The 26,962-nt window shown below is 45.9% G+C and overlaps 1 protein-coding gene across 2 annotated transcripts in view; it reads left to right on the top strand.

Annotated features, from left to right (window-relative positions):
* Positions 1 to 26,962, top strand: part of MEGF6 (multiple EGF like domains 6) — a 433,964-nt gene that overhangs the window by 299,088 nt on the left and 107,914 nt on the right. For both annotated transcript variants that reach the window (XM_088452600.1, XM_088452601.1), the window contains exon 6: positions 24,059 to 24,181. In XM_088452600.1, coding sequence (XP_088308726.1) covers positions 24,059 to 24,181 — 123 coding nt within the window. The remainder of the gene's footprint in view (positions 1 to 24,058; positions 24,182 to 26,962) is intronic.

The raw sequence follows: 26,962 nt of genomic DNA on the forward strand, positions 1-26,962 counted from the left end.
TTTGCTGTCTATAAAGGAGCTGAATGGAGATATAAAGTGCATGCAGCCACAGGAATGCAGGAATCATGTTTGCAGACATTGGCAGCTGCCTGTAGCTGGCTGAGGTGGGACGAGCTCCTTTTAATGTGGTTTAATGCTGCTTCACAAGCCACTTCATGTTTCGGGAACAATTCCTGGTAAAATCCTAAAATAGATTTTTCCATAATGTTGTATAAAAGAAAAAGAACATAAACCGGTTCTCTGCTTGGCTTCTCCTCCACTAATTCTCATTTTCATTCTGATTTAAAAGAACGCTATTCTCGGTCCCGCATATGTATATATATTGCTTGCTGTGTTTATCCTGTGTATACAGGAGGGGGTCTGTTCCGTTCAGGTGCGAGCCGTAAATAGTCCCATGTTTTTTTATTTCTGAAATGCGCTGGCGAATGTGCATCTGTTTGTATTCTGGCATAACAAATGTTTCATTAAGCTACAATAAGAGCATGTAAACAACACTTCAGGTTATGCTGCGTGACGCGAATAGGTAGAGGAGCACCACCCCTGGATTAGTACTTTAATGAAATTAAATACAGGCTTTAGTGAGATGTTTCAGGCAGGGTTAATCTCCGCCATTTGTCATACAATGCATGTGGATCGTCACGTTAAACAAACACGTCTGTACATAAGCAAACAGCAAGCACTCTGCCTCAAATATTTGATGAGTTTGATTTACGCCTATATATTTTGACGAGTCTGTTTAACATGTCATCATACGTGTAATGCTGGTGCCTGGAGTTTCTGCATATTATATTATTGTGTGGCCTCTTCTGGTACCGGGACCCCCACGACCTCATAGTCTAGCGTGGCAGAGCTGCAGGATGTTACATAAACATAGAATTTGACGGCAGACCAGAACCACATGGCCCATCTAGTCTGCCCTTGTGTAAAAGCTGCGGATAGTAAACTGGGCGGGCTTAGTGCACCAAATGTTGTGTGCCATAGTAGTGCGACTCCACCTCTGCGCTAGGGGCCTGATTCACAGACTCACATCTTTGGACGCAGCAGCGATGCTAAGCTATACTAGTGCCCTAGGAGGCGTCTGAGGACAAAAGACGCCCCCCTGACGGCATCGAAGATCCCAGCACTGCGTCTGAAGACGCAGGATCAGATCACAATCGCTATCGTCGGACGCGGCATCGACCGTCTGAGTGGGCCCAAGGCTACTCAGAATGGTCATCGCAGTTACATGGCTAATGGAGCATACACACGGTCAGATCTGTCAGATGAACGATTGAACGATTTTTGACTGCATTAAAATGAATGGAATCGTCCAAGTCTGACTGCAAACACATCAGATGCCAGATATCGTTATCTGACCATCGGGAACGTGCATCGTTCAAATCGTTCATCTGACAGATATGTCAGATTTTCCTTCAGATATGAACGATTTTTTAAGAAAAATCTGACCATGTGTATTCACCATAAATCTCCGTTGGAAGATGCAGACAGTGGCCCCGGCGCCCCCAGAAAATGGGAGCAACGCTGGTGCAAGTGTTGATGGTGGACGCGACGGTGCGCTGATGGTGGACAGTTTGCGACCTACGTGTACTGTCCACGGGAATGGAAAGTGGGCGTATCAGGGCTTGCACTTGTCAATGGATTGAAAGATCTACAGTGTCTAGATAGACAGTCAACAGGTCGGCACCAGATGGTCAATAGGTAAGAGGTAGACAGGGTCAAATGGTTGTCATGGACTTAGGTCAAAAGGTCAGCACACAAATGGTCGACACGGTGACATTTAAAAAAAAAAATGTATACTTTAACCCTAACCTTCCCCTAGTGCAGGGGTTCCCAACCACGGTCCTCAAGTCAAGGCACACTAACAGTCCAGGTTTTAAGGATAGCCATAGTTAGCACAGGTGACTTAATTAGTACCTTAGTTATTTTGATTTTACCATCTGTGCTTAAGCATGGATATCACTAAAACCAGGACTGTTAGTGTGTCTTGAGGTTGGGAATTACTGCCCTAGTACCTAAGCCTAACCTAACCGCCCTCTTCGCAGCCTAACCCTAAAGTATTAATGAATATGAAAAGCCATGTGTCAACATTTTCTGCATCAACCTTTTTGACCATGTTGACCTTTAACCCTGTCGACCTAAGTTCATGTCAACCTTTCAACTGTCGACCATTTGACCCTGACAACCATTTGCATGTCGACCATATGGTGTCGACCTATTGACTGTCTACCTATGCACTGTATTTCTTCCATCTGGATAGCCCGGCGTACAGTATTACACAGGGGGAAGGCTGAAACTAGCACTTGCATATTACTGCCACTGCGACTCCGCAGAAGACTGCAACGTCATTATCGGCCACCTTGGAATCTATGTATTTCTCTCTTGAAGATGAAGATGAATGAACTTAGTAGCCCCATGATGTTATTGTGTACGGATGGTCATAGAGCAGGGTTCTCCAAACTTGGCCCTCCATATGCTGTGGAACTACACATCCCAGCATGCACTGCACATAGTTTTAGCATGCTGTTATATCAAAAAGGTGGCAGTGCATGCTGGTATGTGTAGTTCCACAGCAGCTGGAGGGCCAAGTTTGAAGACCCCTGTCATAGAGGATAAAGGGTAGAGTTACCCCAATTGCTTTTGAGCAGTTCAAGCCCAGACCTAGTTAAGGTGGGCAGCTGGGCTGGTATTCAGCTCTGTGTTTGGTGCAGTGTTGCATTACTCACAGTTGCTGTGGTCAGTTCTGGAGACCTGGTGGACACTACAATTAGGAATCAATGGCTTTAATATGTTCCTAATGACTATTTCCACTAGGCCAAAGATTAGAAGCTGTAGTAAATGGAGGCAGGGGGACTGGATCTGGACACGGGGGACTGGATCTGGACACGGGGGACTGGATCTGGCCACGGGGACTGGATCTGGCCACGGGGACTGGATCTGGCCACGGGGACTGGATCTGGCCACGGGGACTGGATCTGGCCACGGGGACTGGATCTGGCCACGGGGACTGGATCTGGCCACGGGGACTGGATCTGGGACAGGGACTGGATCTGGACTGGGGTTGGATTTTTCTGGCAATGACCGTTTTCTCTCTAGTACTGGCAGCCTGCTACTTGACACTGGCAGACCCTGGCAGCTCTCATTCTGACAATGACGGTACCCCCTGTGATTCTGGCAGCTCTCCCCAATTTGAATGGCAGCTTTGCTTGTTGCTTTCCGACTCTCTCTAATAACGTTTCTTCTCTGGATGTGGCTCTCTCTTGAGCCTTTCCCTCCATTGTATTCACTCTCACGGCGGCTGCTGTGCTCAGAGCAGACCTAATGGATGTGCTGTACTACCTTCAGCAGCAGCTCCTCTTAGACAACTGTGGACACTGCTCTCCCCCTCCGGCCACACTCCTAAGCTTTACATTCTTTGGCTCCTAAGCAGTTGCTGGCTCTGTTCCTCCCTTCCTCCTCGCTTCTCAGGCATTCTGATAGGTGTAGTTACCAGCAATCAAGGAAGCAATGGGCTGCCCCAAGCCAGTGGTTCCTCCTTCCTTCCTTCTAAACTACCGCCAGAGAATTCTTGTGGTTTCTAGGGAAGTGGTAGGTTACATTTCCCTGAATCCTGCCTGTGCCCACAAGTTGCAACCTCCACTCTCGCTACTTAAAAAGACTTTAACACAGGAGGCATCTGAGAGCCAAAGAGCTTTGGAACCAATCAGACTGTCCTACAGATGCATCTACATAAACATAGGGAGAATAGCCTATGCGAGCCTGGATACTATTGGAAACGATCGTGCCCCAGTAATGCAGCACCCACATTGGTTTGCTACTCAACCGCCACTGTTAAAGTTTTTCCCATACCAGTTAATTTATTCATATTATATTGCTGTAACTTTACCAGATCATGTGGTGTGTTCAGATCTGCGGATGGAATTTCCACGTCTAACGCACAGATTTATCAAACCTTCTAAAGAGGACAAGAGGGGGTCTTGCGCATAAGCAACCAATTAGATTATAGCTACAATTTACCTAGTACATTCCATAAAATGATAGCTAGAATCTGATTGGCTTTGGGCAACACCTCCACTTGTCCTGTTTAGAAGATTTTATTCAGACCCAGGGTGTTTAAAAATAAAAAGTATAGTGACTTTCCCCATTGTGTCTGCATCTCCTATGGAGGTTAAACCGTCATTGGGCAAACCCGTAACTAAGTGTTTGCAGACGTCGCATGTGAACATCTTATTTTGCATAGCAGTAAATTACATTCTCCTGTCTCTTTAAAACCCCAGATGTGAGTTGTGAATTTGTGGCATTTTAATATCCCCCCCTTAAATCAGCTGAGACACTCTATGCCCCATTGTACACAGTAATGCATTACTGAAAGGTAATTTGCTAACCGAATTCTACACATTACCCCTTGTACGTTTTTGGGGGAAGCATGTAATAGCCCACCCATTGCTTAATATTGACTGGGATTGCTACCCGCTCTCTATATTATCAGGGATTACCAAAGATCTCCATAAGATCTCCATTGGCTTATTGCTAATTAAATACCTTAAACATCCTTACTTAACTTAGCACTTAACTTATTTATTAAATAAAGAGACGGACACCATAACAGCTTGGATAAAAGGGCACAGCTTTTATTTCCGAATTAATTAATTCACCTAACCAAGGTGGCCAGGAGACGCTGTTCTAGCTTTCAAGCTGGAGACACACACGGGGAACGACTGAAATGCTCCCCCTAAAGACGCACATACATTGCGAAGGTCCCGCCTCCCTCCTGGGCCAGCCTAGTCCGAGCGCTTCTGTACAAAAGCACTTGGGTCCCCTCGTACAAGAAGGACAAACTCGCCATGTTACATCGAGGTCCTGCACCCTCACAACGCTCTCTTGCACCACAATAAAGCCACTGAGATGCAGCGTTCTCCCGCCATGCTCCGCCTTCCCTGAATAAGGAAAAAATAAGCACAACAAAATACAAACAGCAAAGCTTTGGGCAGGAGGGTGGGCTCCAGAATCAGCAAAGAGGCTGATCACATGCACACCACCTCTTTTATACCCCTAATCACAGGCAAACCCACAATTCACACCATTGGTCAGCTAACAACCACCTGACCCCCTAAATCCACTTAATCTGCCTAGTAACAAGGCTGTCAAGACAGCCAATCAGCAAAAACCCCAGGATTCTTATTTAATCTCACGTCTATGCAACCTTCGCTTTCTATAACTGTTGTATTGTATTTTTGTCGTGTTTAGATATTAGCAGGAGAAGCCACTGCCAGTGTGGGTCTCTTCTTGTAGCAAAGTAAAATGATGTTTATTTACAGCAAATGGACAGAGGCCCTGATTCAGACCCGGACGCTCTGACAGAGCGCTCGCTCTGAATCAGGGCCGTCCTTCCTGATTTTAGAGCGGCCTCCTAGCCGCTCGCATAGCTGTGGGTGACCACCCACAGCTGTAGCGAGCGGCCAAAAAGATGGTCGCGATGGTCAAGACCATTGCGACCATCGGGCTTGCGACGAGACCCTTGTGGTAGGGTCTCGTCTGCCGCAGCCCTGGAGTGCTTTTGGCTCTATCAGAGCCAAAATCACTCCCACTGACATCACTTGAGCGCTCAGCGCTCGCGAGCGGGTCTGAATCAGGCCCAGTGTGCAATGTGCAAGGCTATGTGGAATGGGCAGGCTATTGTTAGGCCTCATCAATGAGATATACAATATCACAGGAGCTGTAAATGGCTGAACCGTTTTGTTTCTCGGCTGTAAAATGCACCTGTCCCTGGGCACAGTATAGGTCATAACTTCCAACTGCACCGATTAGAGGGTGAGCAGGGGCTGCTCTGCTGTCCCATCTGCCAACACCATAATGCAGCAATATTTTTAGGGTGGGGGTGACCTGGTGCTTCAGATGTACAAATCACACCTAGTGGGGGGTCAGAGGGAGGGAGTGGAGTGATAGCCTACACTCATTTTTATAGTATCTGTCCCAGTTACTATTCATGAAAAAAATACAGTCTACGGCCAGCAGGTCTGACAATTTACTTTGGGAGCATATTATGGAATCACCAGCATGGGGAGTTCCATCAGTATCATGTGTGGGGTATCATTATGATGAGGTCAGTAGTGTCTGAGTGGTGTCATTGTGATGGGGTGAGTATTTTCTGTGTGTTATGTCATTGTGATGGGGGGGCCTTGTCTTTGTGCGGTGTCCTGGTGATGGGGGTGTGGATTTTGTGTGTGTAGTTTCATTGTTATAGGGTGAGTGTTTTATGTGTGTGCTGTCTTTGCAGTGGGTTTCGTGGGGGGGAGGGAATTTGTGCAGTGTCATTGCTATTTGTTGATTGTTTTCGGTGTGTGGTGTCGTTTTTACACACCCAAAAAAACAATCACCTCTTAACAATGGCACCACACACAGAAAACACTCATCCTATAGCGACGACACCACACACAGAAAACACTCACCCCATAACAACGACACCACACACAGAAAACACTCACCCCATAACAACAGCACCACACACAGAAAACACTCACCCCATAACAACGACACCACACATAGAAAACACTCACCCCATAACAACGACACCACACACAGAAAACACTCACCCCATAACAACACCACACACAGAAAACACTCACACCATAACAACGACACCACACACAGAAAACACTCACCCCATAACAACAGCACCACACACAGAAAACACTCACCCCATAACAACAGCACCACACACAGAAAACACTCACCCCATAACAACGACACCACACACAGAAAACACTCACCCCATAACGACGACACCACACACAGAAAACACTCACCCCATAACGACGACACCACACACAGAAAACACTCACCCCATAACAACAGCACCACACACAGAAAACACTCACCCCATAACAACAGCACCACACACAGAAAACACTCACCCCATAACAACAGCACCACACACAGAAAACACTCACCCCATAACAACGACACCACACACAGAAAACACTCACCCCATAACAACACCACACACAGAAAACACTCACACCATAACAACGACACCACACACAGAAAACACTCACCCCATAACAACGACACCACACACAGAAAACACTCACCCCATAACAACGACACCACACACAGAAAACACTCACCCCATAACGACGACACCACACACAGAAAACACTCACCCCATAACAACGACACCACACACAGAAAACACTCACCCCATAACAACAGCACCACACACAGAAAACACTCACCCCATAACAACACCACACACAGAAAACTCACCCCATAACGACACCACACACACAGAAAACTCACCCCATAACAACGACACCACACGCACAGAAAACTCACCCCATAACAACGACACCACACGCACAGAAAACTCACCCCATAACGACGACACCACACACAGAAAGCACTCACCCCATAACAACGACACCACACACAGAAAACACTCACCCCATAACAACACCACACACAGAAAACACTCACCCCATATAACAACACCACCATACACAGAAAGCACTCACCCCATAACAACACCACCACACACAAAAAAGCACTCACCCCATAACAACACCACACACACAGAAAACACTCACCCCATAACAACAGCACCACACACAGAAAACACTCACCCCATAACGACGACACCACACACAGAAAACACTCACCCCATAACGACGACACCACACACAGAAAACACTCACCCCATAACAACACCACACACAGAAAACTCACCCCATAACGACACCACACACACAGAAAACTCACCCAATAACAACAACACAACAACACTACATATGATGATGGTCATCGCCATTCATCATCCATTAAAACATATCAAAAATATTTTTTAAGTTGGTCCATCCCATAATATCAGTGCAACAGACCCTGCATGAATCCTAGTTCAGAAACTGTACTTGGGGGAAGAATAAACAAATAAAACTCTCTTGGAATATGAAGAGAACAAAAAAAAAAAAACAATTTGCTCAATTCTTGATTCTGTTCCTTTTTGTTTCCTACAAAATGGTTTAGATTTGCAGTTTCCACTGTACAGGGAAAAAAAAAGTATATTTAGAGCGACACTGCCTGGCTTAACTTCTGCTCTCTTATCCGTGCCCTGAAGGAATCAGCCTGGAATCTGTTCCCTACACCCTGATTTCATCCTGTTGCTTTTTCAAGGACTAGGACGTCATTGTGTCTCGGCTACAGAAGTCTGGGGGCTGTACACTACCTGCGGGAGACGGGCCAGGACTCTGTAACATAAAAAAAAAAAGAGTTCGTGGGAGGGACTGGGAGAATTCCCAATGCTTCAGAACATATACAGTAAAGAAAAAAAATCCAAAACAAAATCAGCATCTGTGCAAGAACCCAGCACATTGCCTACACAGTACTTGCAGGACAGATTTTTCCTTTGTCTGAGTCAGAATTTCCCATCTCCCTGTAACATGAGATGTATAGCGTGGGTCTCTTCCATAGTGCTGGTATGGTGCAGCATCACAGTGGGTACCACTTTTACCTCTGGATCCCGGTTTCTCCGCACTAATTGCTACCCGTGTTACTTGCGGAGCCAGGGATTGGCGCCTATTCGCTCCAATAACGGGAGACCAGGTATGCATCGCTCCTTCACGAACTTGTTGGGGTACTGTAACTTCTGAAGTGTTTTCTTATCTTTCTGTCTGCTTTCTATAAGGACTTGGCATATAGTACAGCGCTATTTGTATTACTGCTCTTTTATGCTGTATTTTATATTAATATGGATATATATGTGGACATATAGTTGAACCTTTATTTGACAATCTACCAAGTGTACATTGAAAACTATACGGATCATTGGGCAAGATGGCGGAGATCGTTCTGTAATTGACGCCTTTTTTAATTTTTACAATTATGATTTTTGATTTTAAATAAAGTGATCATGTAGCAAAGTTTTCAAAGGCAACTTTTTTTAACGCAAAAAAATACGTTTTGTTGAGAAACGTTTGCTCTACAGATATCATAAATAATATACCCTGTATTAATTAAGGCTGATATATTATACTACTGTACTGTGCTTGCTGTTATTTACCCTTGGTTTTTGCACTAAACATTGGCAGAAGATGGAATTTATATCCGTTACAATAGAAGATAATTATTATACACATTTGTGCAGAGTGTAATAGGGGTCTATTTACTAAGCCTTGGGTTGAGATCAAGTGGACAGAGATAAAGTACCAACCAACCAGCTCCTAACTGTCATTTTTCAAACACAGCCTGTGACATGGCGGTTAGGAGCTGGTTGGCTGGTACTTTATCTCCATTCACTTAGTTTATACCCATCCAAGGCTTCGTTAAGTAGACCCCTAAATATTACTTTCACTCCCTCCAGTTGTTAATGTACAATAGAAATTATTTTCAAAACAAGGGGTCTATGTACTAAGCCTTGGTGAGAGATAGAGGAATAACCTATCAGCTCCTGCCTCATTTTTCAAACAGTCTATAAAGAGGAGCTGATTGGTTGGTACTTTATCTCTGCACACTTTATCTCTCTCCAATCAATCTAGGGGTTAATATATATTTTTTGATATTACTTTTAAGCCTTAGGGATCTATTTACTAAGCAGTGTTAGGAGACAGAGTGAAAAGTGATAAGAAAGTGATAAGGTGCCAGCCAATCAGCTCCCAACTACCATATCACAGGCTGTGTTTGAAAAATGACAGTTAGGAGCTGATTGGCTGGCACCTTATCAATTTCTTATCACTTTTCACTCTGTCTCCTAACACTGCTTAGTAAATAGACCCCTAAATGTTACTAACTTCCTAGCAGGGACACATAGGAGCCAAAGGAACACAGACAAGCCACGGGCTTTGAGGAAACGGTGGTCAATTAATGACAAAGGCCCTCATTCAGAGCCGTTCGCTATTTGCGGTCGTTCGTTCAAAAACAAGGGGTGGCTATTCAAATGATCCGTTCGCAAATTGCAGTCTGTTCACACCTCTAAGTCTGAACGAGCGAGCAAAACATACGCTCGTTTATTTGATAAAAACGCCCCCTGGCCGCTCGCACCATACGTCATGTCCGCTATTTATTTGATTAATCGAGTACATCGTACAGCGTATGAACTGCTCGCTATTCTTGTGGTTGGTTTTTTCAACCGCTATTTTGCGAGCAGTTCTGAGTTTAAAAAAACCAAGTGACGTGGTCAATGACGCTGCTGGATTAATTATGCACACCCTTAAAACGCCCGTTTTGACCTTTAAGCACGCCTGCGTTCGAATTCCACTCCCCCTTTTCAAGCACCTTCCCCTGTTACCACCCACATACGCCTCATTCTGTCACTCAAAATAGCAGGCACTCGCTATATAGCGTACAAACGATTTTCGGCCGCACTGACTGGTTCGCGCATGCGTACTAAAAACCGTACGCATGCGCAGATGTGCAAACATCGCTCGGAACGAGCGTACTGCCGCTAACGAGCGGCTCTGAATGAGGGCCAAAGTATTTAATAAGCTTTGCAGGTCTGCACCAAACGTATGTTATTCTGCAGCAGCAAAGCATGTAGAACTGGATAACTCCTATTGCAACATAATGTTCTTTTGAAAAATATCTATATTTACAGATGATAGGATTAAACAGGGTTCTACAATGTGCAGAAGGCAAGGCGTGTTCTGCATTCTACAGGTTGCTTCTGTAAGACCCCAGTGTCAGTCTCACTGCAGAGTACACAGGGGAGTTACAGTACAGTAGCTCCATCAGTCAGTGTGGAACAGTGTAGGGATGACAACACAGCAAGCTGGCACATTCCAAGCCGTCCCTGAAGCATGAGCCAGCAATGCTCTCCCGCTGACACCCTGCGTGCTGCAGTCAGCGCCGTCAAACCTCAGCGTCATTATTCATAATAAGCAGAAATTACTTCTCATTAAAGTCACTGAACAATAGTTTGCAGCTTGAGGAGCAGGAAGTTGGACTTACTACAGATCCCGGGGGCTTTCCAACTTTAGTTTATTGAACATATTTACTTTAGAATTCATAATAAAAAAAAATTATACGATCGTTGACGCTGTAATATATGACAAAATAGGTTTACTGTACTTATGATAGGTCACTGTTACCTCATAAACTCCCTATTCGGCTCTGTGGAAATTACCAACCAAGCAGCTCCTAACTGTAATTTTTCAAACCCAGCCTGTTAAGTGACAGGAGCAGATTGGTTGGTACTATCTCCCGTCCACTTTATCTCTTGCCAATGCTTAGTACATAGACCCCTGTGTCTCTAGCTCCGTCCATGGCATTAGAACATATGTAGCAGCAACGTCATGCTCTTGGATCTGGGCGGAGGGTATGAGGGAGGGGGGCAGACGAGAGACGGGGGACAGATTATGGAGATCCCTCAATGAATGTGTGATGTGTGTGTGGCCTGGGCCTGCCCATAGTTTTGTGTTAGGGCCCTGAGGCCTCCATGGTACAGGGGACATCATCAGGGGGTAATCTGGACGAAGGAGTAACGGCAACCATTGCGGTTGTATTGGGTCCTGGTAAGCCGTGGACTCTTCATATTGATTTATTCAGTCTGCATTCAGAATTCGCAGCTACAGAGAATAAAATGACGATACCTGTATCAGGTTGGATAAGGTGTCCTTAATGGGTTATAAAGCTGAGTAATGCTTTGGTTTCAGTCAGAAATGCACTGAGCCTTCGAGTGTGGTAAAGTACCAACCAATCAGCTCCTAACTGTCAGTTTACAGACTAGTGTTTGAATAATGGCAGTCAGGAGCTAATTGGTTGGTACTTTATCACTCTCCACTTTATCTCTCTCCAAGGCTCAGTGCGTCTCCCTGATTATGAGCATATTTTTAGCAATGGACAGGGGCCCTTAGATAAACTGTTTTAGGGCCCAGTTACTTTCTAGTTACCCTTCTGGCTGATTGGCCAGCATTTTATAACCGACAAGAATGGACCTTAGAGGACAGAGAGAGGAGGTCAGTGTCGGTCCCACTGCTCTTAGGGGTCTATTTACTAAGCAGTGTTAGGAGACAGAGTGAAAAGTGATAAGTGTTAAGGTGCCAGCCAATCAGCTCCCAACTGTCATCTCACAGGCTGTGTTTGAAAAATGACAGTTGGGAGCTGATTGGCTGGCACCTTATCACTTTCTTATCACTTTTCACTCTGTCTCCTAACACTACTTAGTAAATAGACCCCTTATTGCTACAAGGGTATCAATAGAATGTGTTCAATTCTCTATACCCCAACCCCCCATAGTATTTCTGCATCCTACCTGGCCCCAGTGCTCGCCCTACACAGGTAGGTACTATCAGGATGGGGGGCACTAGTCTACCATAGGACTTGTGTTATTAAAGTGAGGGGTTGCAAAACTGTCACTTTCCCAGGCTCTGGACTCCTTTACTTGTAGGTGGTGGCTCAGAGGCCCAGCAGGAGTGAAGGAAGTTGTGCGCACTGGATGTCCTTGCTTTTGGCTGGAGGCAAAGCAATATTAGGGATTGCATAGACTTCCGCAACAGATAAAGATCTCTCCCATCTCTATGGGTAATGAAACGGTCATGTGGCGGAGGAGCACAGAGGGGGCTGCTATAATAGGTCATAATGTCATAAAACAAGCTGAAGATCTTTGGAGATTTGTTCTCCCAGCGGCCATTGCTTGTTAGGTACCGGTTCTTTTATTTTGCAGGGATTTACAACTTTCTCTGTATCACCAAACAAAAATGTGGCTGATGCTACTGGCTGACCAGCGATCTTTGCACACTGACCAGTTACAGAGGAGTCTTTTTTGTCCCCCGGATATACGTTTAGGATGCCGGCGGCCACAATAACGACCGTCGGCTTCCCGACTTCTCAATCCCGGCTAGGGTTAAATGACAGGCGTTTAAAATCTAGACGCCTGTCATTACCCCTACGCCGGGAGACCGGCACCCGGCATCCTGATCGAAGGGATGCTGGGCGCCGCGAGCGGACAGCCGCGGGGGATGGAGGGTTAGGTTTATGGCTCCCGGGTGGGACTTAGGGTTAGGCAACCCCCCCCGGGAGGGTTAGGGTTAGGCTAGGGGAAGGGAGGGTTAGGGTCAGGCACCCCCAGGGGGAGGTTAGGGTTAGGCACCCCCCCGGGGGACTTAGGTTTAGGCAGCGGGGAAGTCGGGAATAGGTTTAGACACTTGGGGGGGAGGTTAGGGTTTGGCACCCCTAAGGGAGGGTTAGGTTAGGTAGTACTTACCTAGGGACGATCGGGATTTCCAGCGCTGTCGGGCTGCCGAAGCCGGGATCTCTTCCTCTTTCGGCCTGACGCTGCCGGGATTCGAACTGCCGGCCATGCGGCCGGCGGTATTACATACCGATTCCCTCCCCGGAAACCATGGGATATATATACTAAAGTGCGTGTTTTTTAGCATTTTAGGTGTTGCCCATAGCAACCAATCAGATTCTACTTCTCATTTATCTAGCACCTTCTAGAACATAGGCGCTAGAATCTGGTTGCTATGGGCAACATCTCCACTTCTAAAAACCCGCACTTCAGTAAATATACACCCAGGTCAGAGCCGTAACTAGACTTTTTGGTGCCCTGTGCCAGAAAGAGCATTGGCGCTCCCCTCATTTTTCAAAGGGACATAATGCACCCAATAAAGGGCCATGGCTTCATGGGGAAGGGCCAGGGATGATATAGGGGAGGCCAGGAGATGCCGGGGATGAAATAAGAGGAAGCTACAAGCAAGAATGATAATAAACAGATATTTTACAGGCCCAAACAGCGCCCCCTGACCTGTGGTGCCCTGTGCGATGACACCGGCCGCACTACCCCAGCTACGGCCCTGACTCAGGTGTCCAATGCCCAAATAATCCAATGCACGTTAGTTGTTTTATTTAGAGATTGCTCATAGAAGGCCACTACATGCCTAAGTATGCAGCATTACATTTGTCCACGCTGAGAGATAGTCATTAGTTAATTGGGCCTCAATCTTGGGCCCAGCGGGTCGGTCTCCATTCTACTTTCTACATTTAAAGATATTTATATTTTATGTGACTGTTGCGTACGGGGGTCCTTTCTGCATTACAGTACGCAGTAAATGGCTGCAGTCAGCTGCCGCCTAACATGTGGAAAGGATCATGCAGGATGTTAAACATAAGTTGTGCTCGCCTCTGACTGAGCGCACAGCTGTGATAGTCCCCTGACACCCGCCAGCCTCCTGCTTCCTCTTTCCCATCCTCTCTATCTGGAAGACACAGAATCTGTAGTAACTAGATACTATCTCATCTTTTTGATTGTGAGAAGGCAGACAGCGCCACTGAACCGTGAAACAAGGCAGGTCTGCTAAGGTTACACTGAAGCAGCTGATGTTTAGGAACCAAAAAATGACATCTTATACAGTATGTGCAGTAAGTAGGTATAAATCTTGCAGCATGAGAGCTCGTTAGCTTAAGTCGTCTGCCAAGGATTACAGTATTGAGCTCGGTTATGTAAAATGCAGCTTGCGATGACGTTGTGTCGGCACTCTATTCCTGCAAACATACACATGCCAGTTTTCCCAAGAAAGTCTTGGTTTTTTTGGGGACTGAAAACCTTAATTGAGCAATTAAATTCCCGATTGTTATGTGTTAAATTTGGGTATCTATTGAGCATAATCATATGTCAGAAACATCAGGTTTGAGTATACTTAACCTACCCGTCTCAAGGCCCCCATACATCAGAGATTGATTGTAGCAATCGTGCAATTTGCAATCGATTGTGTATAAAAATCTCTCCCTTTTTCAATCGATTGCAGAATTGCCACAATCGATTGAAAAAGGGAAAGATTTTTATACACAATCAATTGCAAATTGCATGATTGCTGCAATCAATCTCTGATATATGGAGCCTTTACCTCTTGTCCAGTCCCCCCAAGTCTTGGCAAATTGAAATGATAGGTGGGGCTGCACAGCGTCACCTCTGACATCATGGCGCGCTGCGCACAGCCGGGGCAGCCGTGCGTGTAGCGTCTGAGCGAGTGCTGCGGGTGCTTACCGCTGCCCAGCATTAAAAAAAAAACGTCTGTGCGATCACTAGTCCTGAAATCCCAGAATTGGAAGCTTCAATCCCTGGATTAAAATCCCGGGATCCCGCTGATCCTGATCTCGGGATTGGCCTCCCTAGGTGATGTGTTTCAAAAGCTGCGTGTGATTCTAAGTCATGCGTACGGGGAAGGGCAGCCTGATGGGGCTGGTACACGCAGTGATGCCAACGATGGTTGGCGTAATGTCAAGTAGTGGGCACAATCCCCCGCATTATCCCTGCGGATTCTCGTATTAGCATAAAGTTGTAAGTCTGGCTTTCGCGGATGTGGACAACTACAGCCACATTGCCTGCGACTCAGAACCAGCTCCCAAGTGTCTGAAATTACCTTTCCCAGCACAAGGGCCGTTGGCGAGCACTAGGGTGTGAATGGGGGACACACCAAGCTTATTGGTAGGGGTTTCCTGATAAGGAAATCATATTGTGATCTTCAATGCGATATTGACTGGTGATCCTGAACACGATGATCTAATTGTACACTGCTGTGGATTATGTTGACACTTTAAAAATAAAAGGACAATAACTATTATTATAGCAACACTGTACATTTCTGTGATCCCTGGCATGCAAATAGAGCCGCAACTAGAGTTTATGGTGCCCTGAGCCGAATGAGCATTGGCGCTTACCCCCATCCCCCCTTTTTTCAAATAGGGACATAAGACGCACGTCCAAAAAAGGGGGCGTGGCCTCATAGGTAAGGGCCATAGCAAATCTGATTTGTCCCTACGATGATGAAGTTGTACCACTGTTATCCAGGTGTCACTGACTAATACAGTGTGAATCCAATGGCTGCGGTGAGGAGACACAGTAATTGTGCAGTATAACTCACCAGCCCTAGATAGAGGAGGGTGCTGGTGAAGCTGCACCTGCAGCAGGATTTGTCCATCGGACACAAGCCTGACTGAAGGTATAGAAAGAGCTCTACTTGTAGTGTATATGCAGCCATTATCAGTGGCGGGGGGTCTCTGTATCTACCCTGCGTCAGCAGCTGAAAGGTACTCGAGGTGTGCTGGTAACACCTGGGTCGGCAATCAGTGGCTGGTGGCTGTGTTCAGGGTTGCCATCAGAAATTGTGGGACAGATAGCTCAATGTGTAAGGTGTCTGACTGCCAGGTGAGAGGTGATAGGTTTGAGTCCCGGGTATGGCAATAATTTTGAAAATGTGTGTATCAAATAAGAGGATGTGACTGAGGGTGCTGGGGGAGGTGGGGAGGTGGCCAGGGAGGAGATAGGGGCGGCGGCTAGGAGATGCCACCCCTATCTATATATATATATATATATATATATATATATATAATCAGCAGCCAGCACACTCTGTAGCAAACCTTCACCGTCAAAGCGCGGCCTTTCTCAAGACTCCATCCGTGCAGAGGACAGGACAAACACTGCCGCGCTTTGATGGTCGAAACGTCAGCTATGACGCCATTGATGTGAAACCAATAAAGTAAGGTTATTATTATGACAAAGAGAAGCCCTGGTGAGTGAATCCTGTTAAAGTGCAAATTTATTGAAAAAAAATATATATATAAATATATATAATTTTCTTCAGTAACTGGCTGATAGAGTAAACATATCATTTGTTATTCCGTTTCCATGATTTAGATGTTTCCAAACATGTTAGAAATGTTTAATGAAACAACAGATTTGTTTTTTTTTTTTTTTTTTCTGAGACAAAATTCCTTTCTAATTAAAGAATCTTATGTTTTTGTTTTTTTTGATGTCTAAATATTTTCCGAGCTCCACCCCAGGGGTTTTGCACGATCAGCCGATTGTTATAATAAATAAACCATTTAAAACCTCTGCAAGTTGCACAACAACACGGACGGCAAAGATAATACCAACACGCGTACCAGGGACTGCATTGTCTGCATTTTTCGGACATCCCAATAACTGAATGCACATTAAAAAATAATAATGAAGAGGTATACAAACCGTATAAGCAATCACATAAAACAGTGCGTAAAACAAAGTATAAAATAATTTCTGATGTCTTGTAGAAAAATAAATGTCAGTAACAGAGTTCAGATAACACAGATGGGGTAACAAGCTTTCTAAGTATGGCAATCAATGAATGAGGCCCATTATTTTGCTGGCAAATTCATACCATGCGCTGAGATGCCAACCTCACTGTTAATGACTTGGCATAGGACGTGGAATGTCTGACTCTTCACTTTGATTGCATTGTAAATCCCTGGCTGGTGGGAGCCACTGCTAGAGCTTCAGGAGAGGAACACAAAGGGGGAATTCTAGAAGGAATTTGCATAATTGAAATTCCAAGGATTAAAACACCAAGAACTTTGTGCATTCTTTATATGATACTGTCAATTGCAGGAGAACTGAATTGCCCCCATCACCAGCCAAATATCTGACCACCAATCATATTCGCGTCAGTAAGAAACAGTGGTTTAGATAGAGGAGGTAACCCTAACCCTCCCTTGACAATTGCTGACCAGCTTTTTATTTCACTTCATTGGTGTCAATGCTTTTAATTTGCGTTAAGTATATTGGGCCTGAGTTAGAGCTGTACGCTAATGCCATCGCTTCTGCCATCCCGTACACGGCTGCTGTGCGAAAATATACAATTGCTGCAGACGCAGAGGAATGTCTAGAGACACCCACCTGCGGCTTTGCAAATCCAAACATCTGCGTACATTAACGCAGAATGGGATTGATATATAAAGACGGCTCAACAGCCGCCGGTATTTCAATCCCGTTCGACAATGAGAGTCCGACAGTGAGAGATCCCAAAGGGCATTGGTACAGTAAGTACCCTAACCCTCCCCCCCCCTCCCTAATTTAGGGGTGCCTAACCCTAACCTCCCTTCCTAGTGGCTAACCCTAACCTTCCCCCAGCGGTGCCTAAACCTAACCTCCCCTCCCCGCACCCTAAACCTAACCCTCCTGGGGGGTTGCCTAACCCCCCGTCCCCTAGCCTAACCCTAACCTTCCACGTGGGGGTGCCTAACCCTAAATCTCCCACGGGGGTCCCTAAACCCAACCCTCCCCCATCCCCAGGCTAAGTGTTATACTTACCCATCAGCGGACGATCAGGATGGTGGGGGTCGGTCCTCCGGCGTTGGGATTAAGATAGGCGACGGCATTTCGACGCCTATCTTAAGTCCTTTGTCGGTCAGGTCCAGTCTGGATTTAGATCGGCGGCATTTCGTCCGCTGGTCTATAAACTACATCCCCAATAATACAACTTCTTCAGTCCTTCATTGATCGTTTTACTGTTACCTTATGGATCACACAGAATGGCAACGGGAACTGAGGAACCTGTTTCCCGTTTGTACGGTATTGCACAGCTGAAGGGAAGCAGGAGGCATCGGTAGGAAATAGACGCCTCAGTCATACATCTACGTTCCTAGTCCTGCGTACGAAGCCCTCGGCCAGTTTGCATAAGCTGAAGCTTACTCAGATTGGCTGTCAGAACTGGTCAGCTGGGTCCAGGAAGTCTACTTCTGACAAATGCAGATCCTGGGCTCAGCACACATACAAAGGAGGGGCGACACGCCTCAGTATTGTAGAACGTCCCAGTCTCCGCCCCACAGATGCTGCAGCATGTCAATCATGTTGCAGGTAAGGGGGGACTATAAGCACGCACAGATCAGGTCCTGACGTACAAATCCGAATCAGGCCCTAAGGCTCAAGCTATTTTTCTTGCGAATGGGATCGCAGGCGCAGGATGTGACACGGCCCCGAAACAGTCGCTACATGCCGTCACTCACCGTTAGCTCCCCCAAATGCTCCCTGACTGTCAATCACACTGCAAGTAAATAGTCGCTGCGAGTATCTACAGTTATGTACCTTGGCGCATATACAGCGCGCACGTGTAGTTTATCGATAATCGCACAACTCCTGTAAATATCGGCATAGCGTATAGCTCCGAAATAAGGCCCTCCGAACGGAGCAGAAAAGGTCATAACATTTCAGCGCAACATTCTGGAACGCAAGTAAAAAATGTGATGATGAAAACAGAGGATTCCATTGTCAGACCTGTTTACTTATGTCGTACTAACCATTAAAAGGAAATGGGATTGAAATGCCGGCAACTGTTTAGCCGCAGGCTGCCCGATAGGATGAAAATCCCAACCGAGGCGGATAAGTATGCTAACCTCCCCTGTCCCCCCCCCTAACCCCAACCCTCCCTTAGTGGTGCCTAACCCTATCTTCCCCCCCCCCCAGTGCCTAACCCTAACACTCCCCCCTAGGGGCACCTAACCCCAACCCTCCCTTAGTGGTGCCAAGCCTAACCCCCCCAGTGCCTAAACCTTAACCTCCCCCTTACCGCTCCATACACCTAACCCTCCCGGGGGGGTTCCTAACCCTTCCCCCTAGGGCGCCTAACCCTAACACTCCCCCCTAGTGGCACCTAAACCTAACCACTTCCCCCAAAACCTAATGTTAACCCAGCTAACTGCCCTAAACTTAACCCTCCCCCCTGCGGCTAACAGGACGGGCTCCCTGGACTTACCTCCTTCGGGCACGTGTCGTCCTGGATCCCGGCGTCGGGATTATGATAGTCATCGGTATTTCGAAGCCTATGATACATCCCTAGGTGGTATTCTGCTGTCGGGATTGTAACCTCGCGGCCGGCGGACACACCTACATCCCATTAAGGGTGCTAATAAATGCATGGAATGTAGCACCAGTGTGTGACAGGTATTATGGTAACCAAATTTGTTTATTATTAGGACAAGAATTGAAGAATGCTTTGCAATAGCAGAACTACGAGATTCTGTATTATTACAGAATACATAATAGACCAGATCTAAACAGGGAAACTTTGTTGTTTCATCAAAAGCAACAGATAGGTAAAAACTGCTATAAATGAAACTCTCTCACTCTATTCCTGCCTCGTCTTCTCGTCTTCCTGAAGCAAGGTAGGAAAAGTAGACAAGTATTAGACAAGTATGGTGTATTAGCATATTTTATAGCACAATGCTCTGGCTTGTTTTGCACTGTGCATTTAGGAGGATTACTGTAGAAATCCTGCCAATCAGACTTCTGCTTTCATAAGCTAGACTGATCATAGCAAATACCTGATTGGCTGCCATGATTTACAATGTATATTCTATGGACATCAAGTCATTTAATAAGCCAAATGAAATGCAGTTATACCAAATGCTATTCACACTAGGCTGCCAGATCAGGTCATTTCAATCCAGATTGACTCATTATGAATTGAACGGTTCTTTTTGGCTTTTGTTACATTTTATTTGCTTTAGCACTGCTGGAAAATAAACAAAACACCGCAGCACCGTTCTCACTATTATACGGTATATCACACTTTTTATGAGGGTTCCTTATATTATGTCCGTGTCCACTTTTTTAGGTCGACATGGTGCAAATGTCGGCAGCCAGCTTGTCGACATTCAATGCATCGACACTGATGAATTGCTGAATTGGTCACAATGTCGACAATGCATTTTTCAGCTAACGCTAATTGTAATGATTATCAAATATTCACCCGGAATGGCCGGAAGGCTCCCAAAAAATCGTCTGGCGCTCCCGCCCCCTGTAAAAGTGGGCAAGTCTCCCGGCCAGAGACTTGGCGACCTTTCCGGGCGGCCAGAAGCACCACCCGATTTTCCGGAGCCCCCTGGCCATTCCGGTTGTGTAAGCAAACCTCACCCACCATCATCGCGGCACTGCCTCCTGCTTTACAATGCCAATAATCTCACCTTTAAGTAGCAGGGGATGGGGACTCCCCGCTCCTCCCCCAATAATGTCCCCGCTGCGTACGCCCTTATGCCGCACCACTCCCACGCCCCTCCTCCCGCTATGCCGACCTGGCTTCTCCAATGTCAGCAAGCATGAATTATAGTGAATGTGGACATCAGGACCGCATGCCCTTTAAAATGATCAGTTAAAATATGACAGCAGAGCCCCCATGCCACTCACCAGCTGCGCTTAAAGCTTGTGATCAGTTCTATCATCCTTCCACCCCCACCTAATCAGGGGCAGGTAGGGCATGCTAGAACTTCTAGTTCCCCACCAGTTGGATAGCCGCAGGTCGCCGTCCCTAGTATTGGTCTTTATAACTGGGCTCATTTATTTTACTCCAAAACGTCGGAAAACCTCTAAGCACTTCTTCCTGTGACCCTGAGAACGTTCCAGGAACAATGCAGATATTATCTAAAATTGGCATGGAAAATGAGAACAAGATGGGACGTTAAAGAGAGCTATGAGCTGACTCTCAGAGAAGAATGTAAACGCTGTACATTTCCCTGTGTCACCAGGACGACGGGAAGTAGTACGGTAGATGCTCTATAGCTAAAGATGGGCAGAAAGTTGTGCAACCAATAATCTCACTTGACCCTAAGAGGTCTTATGATATATGAAGTGATTATAATGGAACGATCTGCTACCAATTCCGTTTCTGCTTTTTTATGTCCTCAAATGAGAGGAATCCACATGGGAAGGAGCTTCTCTAGTTGTACAGGTAGATTGACAGAGCGGAAGTCTTGTAGGGACTTACTGGGGTGTGGTACTGTATGTTACTTTGAAAATATTAAAATAATAATGTCGACATGATAGAATGTTGACATAACGCCCCTTGCAGTGCAATGGTTACTTACCTGGATCCGGCAGCGGCAATGTCTTCCAGGTCCCAGTGGTCAGAGGATGAGCAGTCTTGGGGGGCCTATTCATCATGCGATAAATGGCCCGGTAGCCATGTGGGAATGCCGCTAGTTTCTACATATTTAGGTTACCGGGCTATTCATCATCAGTGGTCTGAATAGGACCACCTGATATTCAGCAAACTCTGAAAACTGAAAGTTATCTGAGTTTGCTTGCGAGCCCCGATTCTTCCTATGGGAAGGAGTTCCGCGAATGCGAAGTGGGATCCCTCCGCAGCCTCCCCACTGCCTCCCCCGCGCCTTTGTCATGCATGCATAGAAGAGGCGACAGGGGAGAGGTAAGTAACGCAGCTACCTCTGTAGCTGTGCTACTAATCGCAGGGACAGCTGCTTTTCAGAGCAGCTGTCCCCGTACCAGAGCAATGATGAATTGCTCAGGTGTTAAGTATCCCCCGCGGCGAGATGAATACTTCATCATCAATACGTAACCATACGGCCCCCAATGATGAATAGGAGACTTTAGCAGATATCTGACGTCCAGTGTTTTGGTGAATACAGTCCCCCTATCTTTAATCCTAATCCCTAAACCTAGTGCCTAACCCTGACCTTCCCAAAGCGCCTAACCCTAAACCTCCCAGCGGTGCCTAAACCTAAGTGTCGGTATTCTCTGAATGTAGATATTTCATAGATGACGTTTCAGATGTCTACATTGTAAATATCTACATGGTAACTGTCGGCAATGTGACTGATACCTTTATTTATTGTATTCCAGAAGATTTGGGGAGGGGGAGGCCCAGGTGGGGGAAAGGAGAGGGGGTTCACAAAGCTGAGCTGAGTGCCATTACATTGTGGGGACCAGGACCATGATGATGAGATACACAGTGAATCTCGGCATGCCCACATCCACTTCACTGGAGAAGTGGGCGGATGTGGGAGGGTTGGTTATCTACTTTCCTGGGAGCTGGGAGAATTCCCCCAAATTCATCAGTCTCATGGACATTCTGGGACAGTAATCAGATGTGCTGACACTGTGGGAGGAGCTTCAGCTGTTATCTGAGGTAATATATACAGTATATGGACCCTATGGGCGGAATTCAGTTGTTTTCGCGGCCCGCATCTCCCGTCTAAAGTGACAGGAGATCGCGGGCTGCTATGCAATTGTTGCAGATTTTTATGTACTGATCGCACCCAAAGTGGTCGGGTTTAGCCGCTTAAAGCAGCTAAACCCAACCAAAGTGCTGGACGCGATCGCGAAAAGTGATGTTTGGGCGCCCAAACATGTCACTTTTCACACATTTCAGCTCTCATCCCCCAGGGGCTGCGAGCTGAAATGTAGCGCTTGGCAGCTGATCGTACCCGACAGGAGCAAGACTTGAATAGCTCCGTCGGGCGCGATGGGGGCAGGAATCAATTGAATTCCGCCCTATATAAGAAAGATATCTAAACATACATTGCAATATTGCAGGTACCGTACATTACGTGTGGGTGGGAAAAGGTTCTAAAGTTCTTTTCTCAGAATATAATTGTTTTTTTTTCTGTTGGTCATCTATTTTGTTTAAGTCTAGGGCAGAGGTTCCCAAAGTCCGCCATTACAGTCCACATTTTAGGGATATCCAAGCTTGAGCCCAGATGGTTAAATCAAATGGATTGAGGTACTAATTAAGTCACCTGTGCTCAAGCATGGATATCCCTAAAACGTGGACTGTAGTGGCGGACTTTGGGAACCTCTGGTCTAGGGCATTGAACAGTGGAACACCAGGGTGGTGGTGAGTTTGTAGTCAGGTCAGTCAGATCCTATCTGATGACATGGGGACTAATTAGTGCTCCCGGCAGACATCCTGTCATATGACACGGGGTATATATTTACTAAAGTGCGGGTTTTTAGAAGTGGAGATGTTGTTCATAGCAACCAATCAGATTCTAGCTATTCGCTTCTAGAAGGTGCTAGATAAATGATAATTAGAATCTGATTGGTTGCTATGGGCAACAACTCCACTTCTAAAATCTCTCACTTTTAGTAAATATACCCAATAGTGACTGTCATTTTGGGGAGATATATTAATAAAAATACATGAAGAAGAGAGAAATGAGAGTAGACTGCAATGAACACAATCGTGCATCTCTGCACTGTTGGACAATGTTTAGTAGGTTTTTCTTATTCTTTTTTTTTACTATATGTCGTATAAAAAGACAATTTGAGATTTTGTTGCCCCTCAATGTCCCTTATTTAGTAAGGATATTAACAGAAAATAAATGTATGCATTTGGCTGCTGCTTTTTGCACATTAGCCCAATAGCTTTTGGCTTGTCTGTTTTTTTATTTTTTTTATTATATAAACAATAACAGGCAGAAATGGTTATTAGTCTTTAATGTCCAGTAAACGCATTAACGCACAGTAACCTAGATCACTGGTTATCACCTAACTCTTCTGCCACCCTTTTCCCATCTCCTCTAGATGTCGATGAATGCCAAGTCCATAATGGAGGCTGCCAGCAGCAGTGTATTAACACCCCAGGGTCTTATCGCTGCGAGTGCAAAGCAGGATTCCGACTCCACGCGGACAGCAGGTCGTGCATTAGTAAGTAATCGCTGTCCAGTGGTACATTCTTGGTTATAATCTCATTTTATCCCTTTTGGCATGGTGTGCGGCTCTTTCTCACACACTTTGCTTGGAGGATGGACAAGTTTTTGCTCATAAAAGTGCTTCATCTGGATTGCGGTCCCGCTGTATCTCATTGCTTGCAGGCACTTTATGCACTGAAACAGGTGCTTGTTTTTAAATACCATTGCTATGACTGCTATGTCAGATAATTTCCAACGTACACTACAGCAGGAGCCGGCAGGCATTTTATGTCTCTCCTACTTGAGGCCGGAGGGCATACTGGGAGTTGTAGTTCCATTAAGGCAGGAGAGGCCACAGCTTGATTCCATCTAGGCAGTTTTAGAATAAAGAGATTTTTTTTTTTAAAAAGCAATCTTGAGCGAAACCCACAAGCAGTTGTTGTTTTGTTGTTTTTGCTTTTTTTTTTTTTAATAAGGAAACCGCATTTTAAAGATTTATCCTACAGAATGTGCATTTAATATAGAACAGCTGCAGAGTGACGTCTCCCATTCAGTATACAGATCCAGGTTTTTATTATGTGTGTATGGGCAGTTATACAATGACACACTCCTAGGAGAAATAAGCCTTCAGCGGAGATAGTGTGAAGGAAACTTACAGATGCAGCATCCATCCACCACATCCTACCTTGGTGGGTTATGCATTTGCGAAATTAGATGGTTTTAAATTCATTCTTCCAGTGTTTTGCTTGTATCACACACATTTTAGCCTTGGGGCCCACTGGAGGATTCTCTGGTAAATTGAATGGTCCGTATGATCGTGCATCAGATTTGCCCCAGCTAATAGGAAGATAAGTTTTGTAAATCCATATCCTGATACAGGAATCCTGGCAAAGTTTTGTTGACCCCACTGGGCAGTAACTCTTCTGTAGCATTGGACTAGTTGCACAGCCTGTTGGTCAGGATTTTCAGATTGATACTGGAACCAGAGCTGGATTAAGGGGGGAAAACAGGAGTACAGAGCCCAGGACCCACCCCCTCCGACTGGAGCACCCTATGCAGTTCTGTTGCTGTTCCTAAAGGTCGGATGACGAGTTGGTAGTGGGACGGTCTACGTGTGGGAGCAGGACAAAAGACTAGTTGGGGCGGTGCTGACAAGAGGGGAAGGGCCGGAGGAATGTGGGTGGACCCCCCAGTCTTTTTTTTTTTTTTAAAGGTATATTTATTAAAGATCCACACAAAATACAGCAAAATATATCTACAGAAAGGCAAACAATCTTCACTGAAAATAACAATAGAAATACACAAGAACAGTGGCCCTGATTCAGAGCCGGACGCTCTGACAGAGCGCTCGCTCTGAATCAGGGCCGTCCCTTCTCCTTTTCGGAGCGGCCTCTTGGCCGCTCGCATAGCTGTGGGTGACCACCCACAGCTATAGCGAGCGGTCAAAATGATGGTCGCGATGGTCAAGACCATCGCGACCATCGGGCTTGCAACGAGACCCTGCGGTAGGGTCTCGCTGCCGCAAGCCCTGGAGTGCTTTTGGCTCTATCAGAGCCAAAAACACTCCCACTGACATGACTAGTGATGTCAGTGGGGCCGGCCCCAGACGGCAGCATGCCCCCTTTGGTGCGAGACTCATAACAACGGCTTGGCCGTCATTATTCGGGTCTCGCGCATGCGCACGACGGAGCCACCTCCATCGTGCGCATGCGCACTTGGGCACCATCGACCCGCTTGCGAGCCGGTCTGAATCAGGCCCAGAGTTCAGTGGTATTAATAAAACTGTGGGATACAATTTTAAATTATAAGAAAAAAATAGAGAAGATAAGGTGAATTGGGAACTAGCATTGAAAAAGGACAACCAGGGGGCCCAGACCTTATCAAATGTTTTTCAAGAGTGGTTAAGGATACTGGTCATGTATTCCATTCGCTGAACCAACCAAACCCTATTGATGACTGAATGAGTGGAAGGAAGCAATAACTGTTTCCAATCAGCTGCCAGCTGAGAGGTAGCAGCTGAGATAATGTGCCTAATTAATTTGTTTTGGTAGTAAGTGACAGCCGGAATAGGTAGGGTTAGAAAAAAAAATGTCGGAACCAAAGGGAGGAGATGAGTAATTGAGATAATCAAATTCTTAATATCTACCCAAAAACCAGTGAGTTTTGGACAGCTCCACCAAATGTGGAAAAATGTGCCTTCTGACAAGCATCCACGCCAGCATCTATCGGATGTATCAGGAAACATCTTTTTCAGTCGGGAGGGGACCAGGTACCATCTGTAAAGAATTTTATAGACGTTCTCTTGTATTCTAACGCAGATGGAACTGGAGGTGGCTCTCTCACTAATCTCCTTCCAATAATCAGGGTTCAGGGTTTCACCCAGATCCCGCTCCCAGGATAACTTGTGTGGGTTGCGCGTGGAAACTAAAGCCGTAGAGAGCTCTGAATATAGAGTTGATATCAGTCCAGCAGGAATGGCGTAGACACAACATCTCAGTAGAAGTCAAAGGACGGTGAACAAGGCGGTGTTTAACTATGTTATGGAAATTCCGGAGTTGTAGATATTGGAAAAAATGTTTGGAGGGGATATGAAATTTAGACTGGAGTTCAGCAAATGAGGGAAAGGAGGTGTCACGGGTCAAATCATTGACATATCTAATACCAGACATTTGCCAAGGTAGAAATGCTAGAGTCATACCAGGAGGGAATTCTGAGGAATTAAATAGTGGGATGATTGGGGTGGGAGACGGAGAAAGGCCAAATTTACAGGTAGCTATGTCCCATAATGACAGCGAAT

The sequence above is a fragment of the Taudactylus pleione genome, unplaced genomic scaffold (genome assembly GCF_031769625.1).
Source record: "Taudactylus pleione unplaced genomic scaffold, aTauple2 ptg000554l, whole genome shotgun sequence".
Lineage (NCBI taxonomy): Eukaryota > Metazoa > Chordata > Amphibia > Anura > Myobatrachidae > Taudactylus > Taudactylus pleione.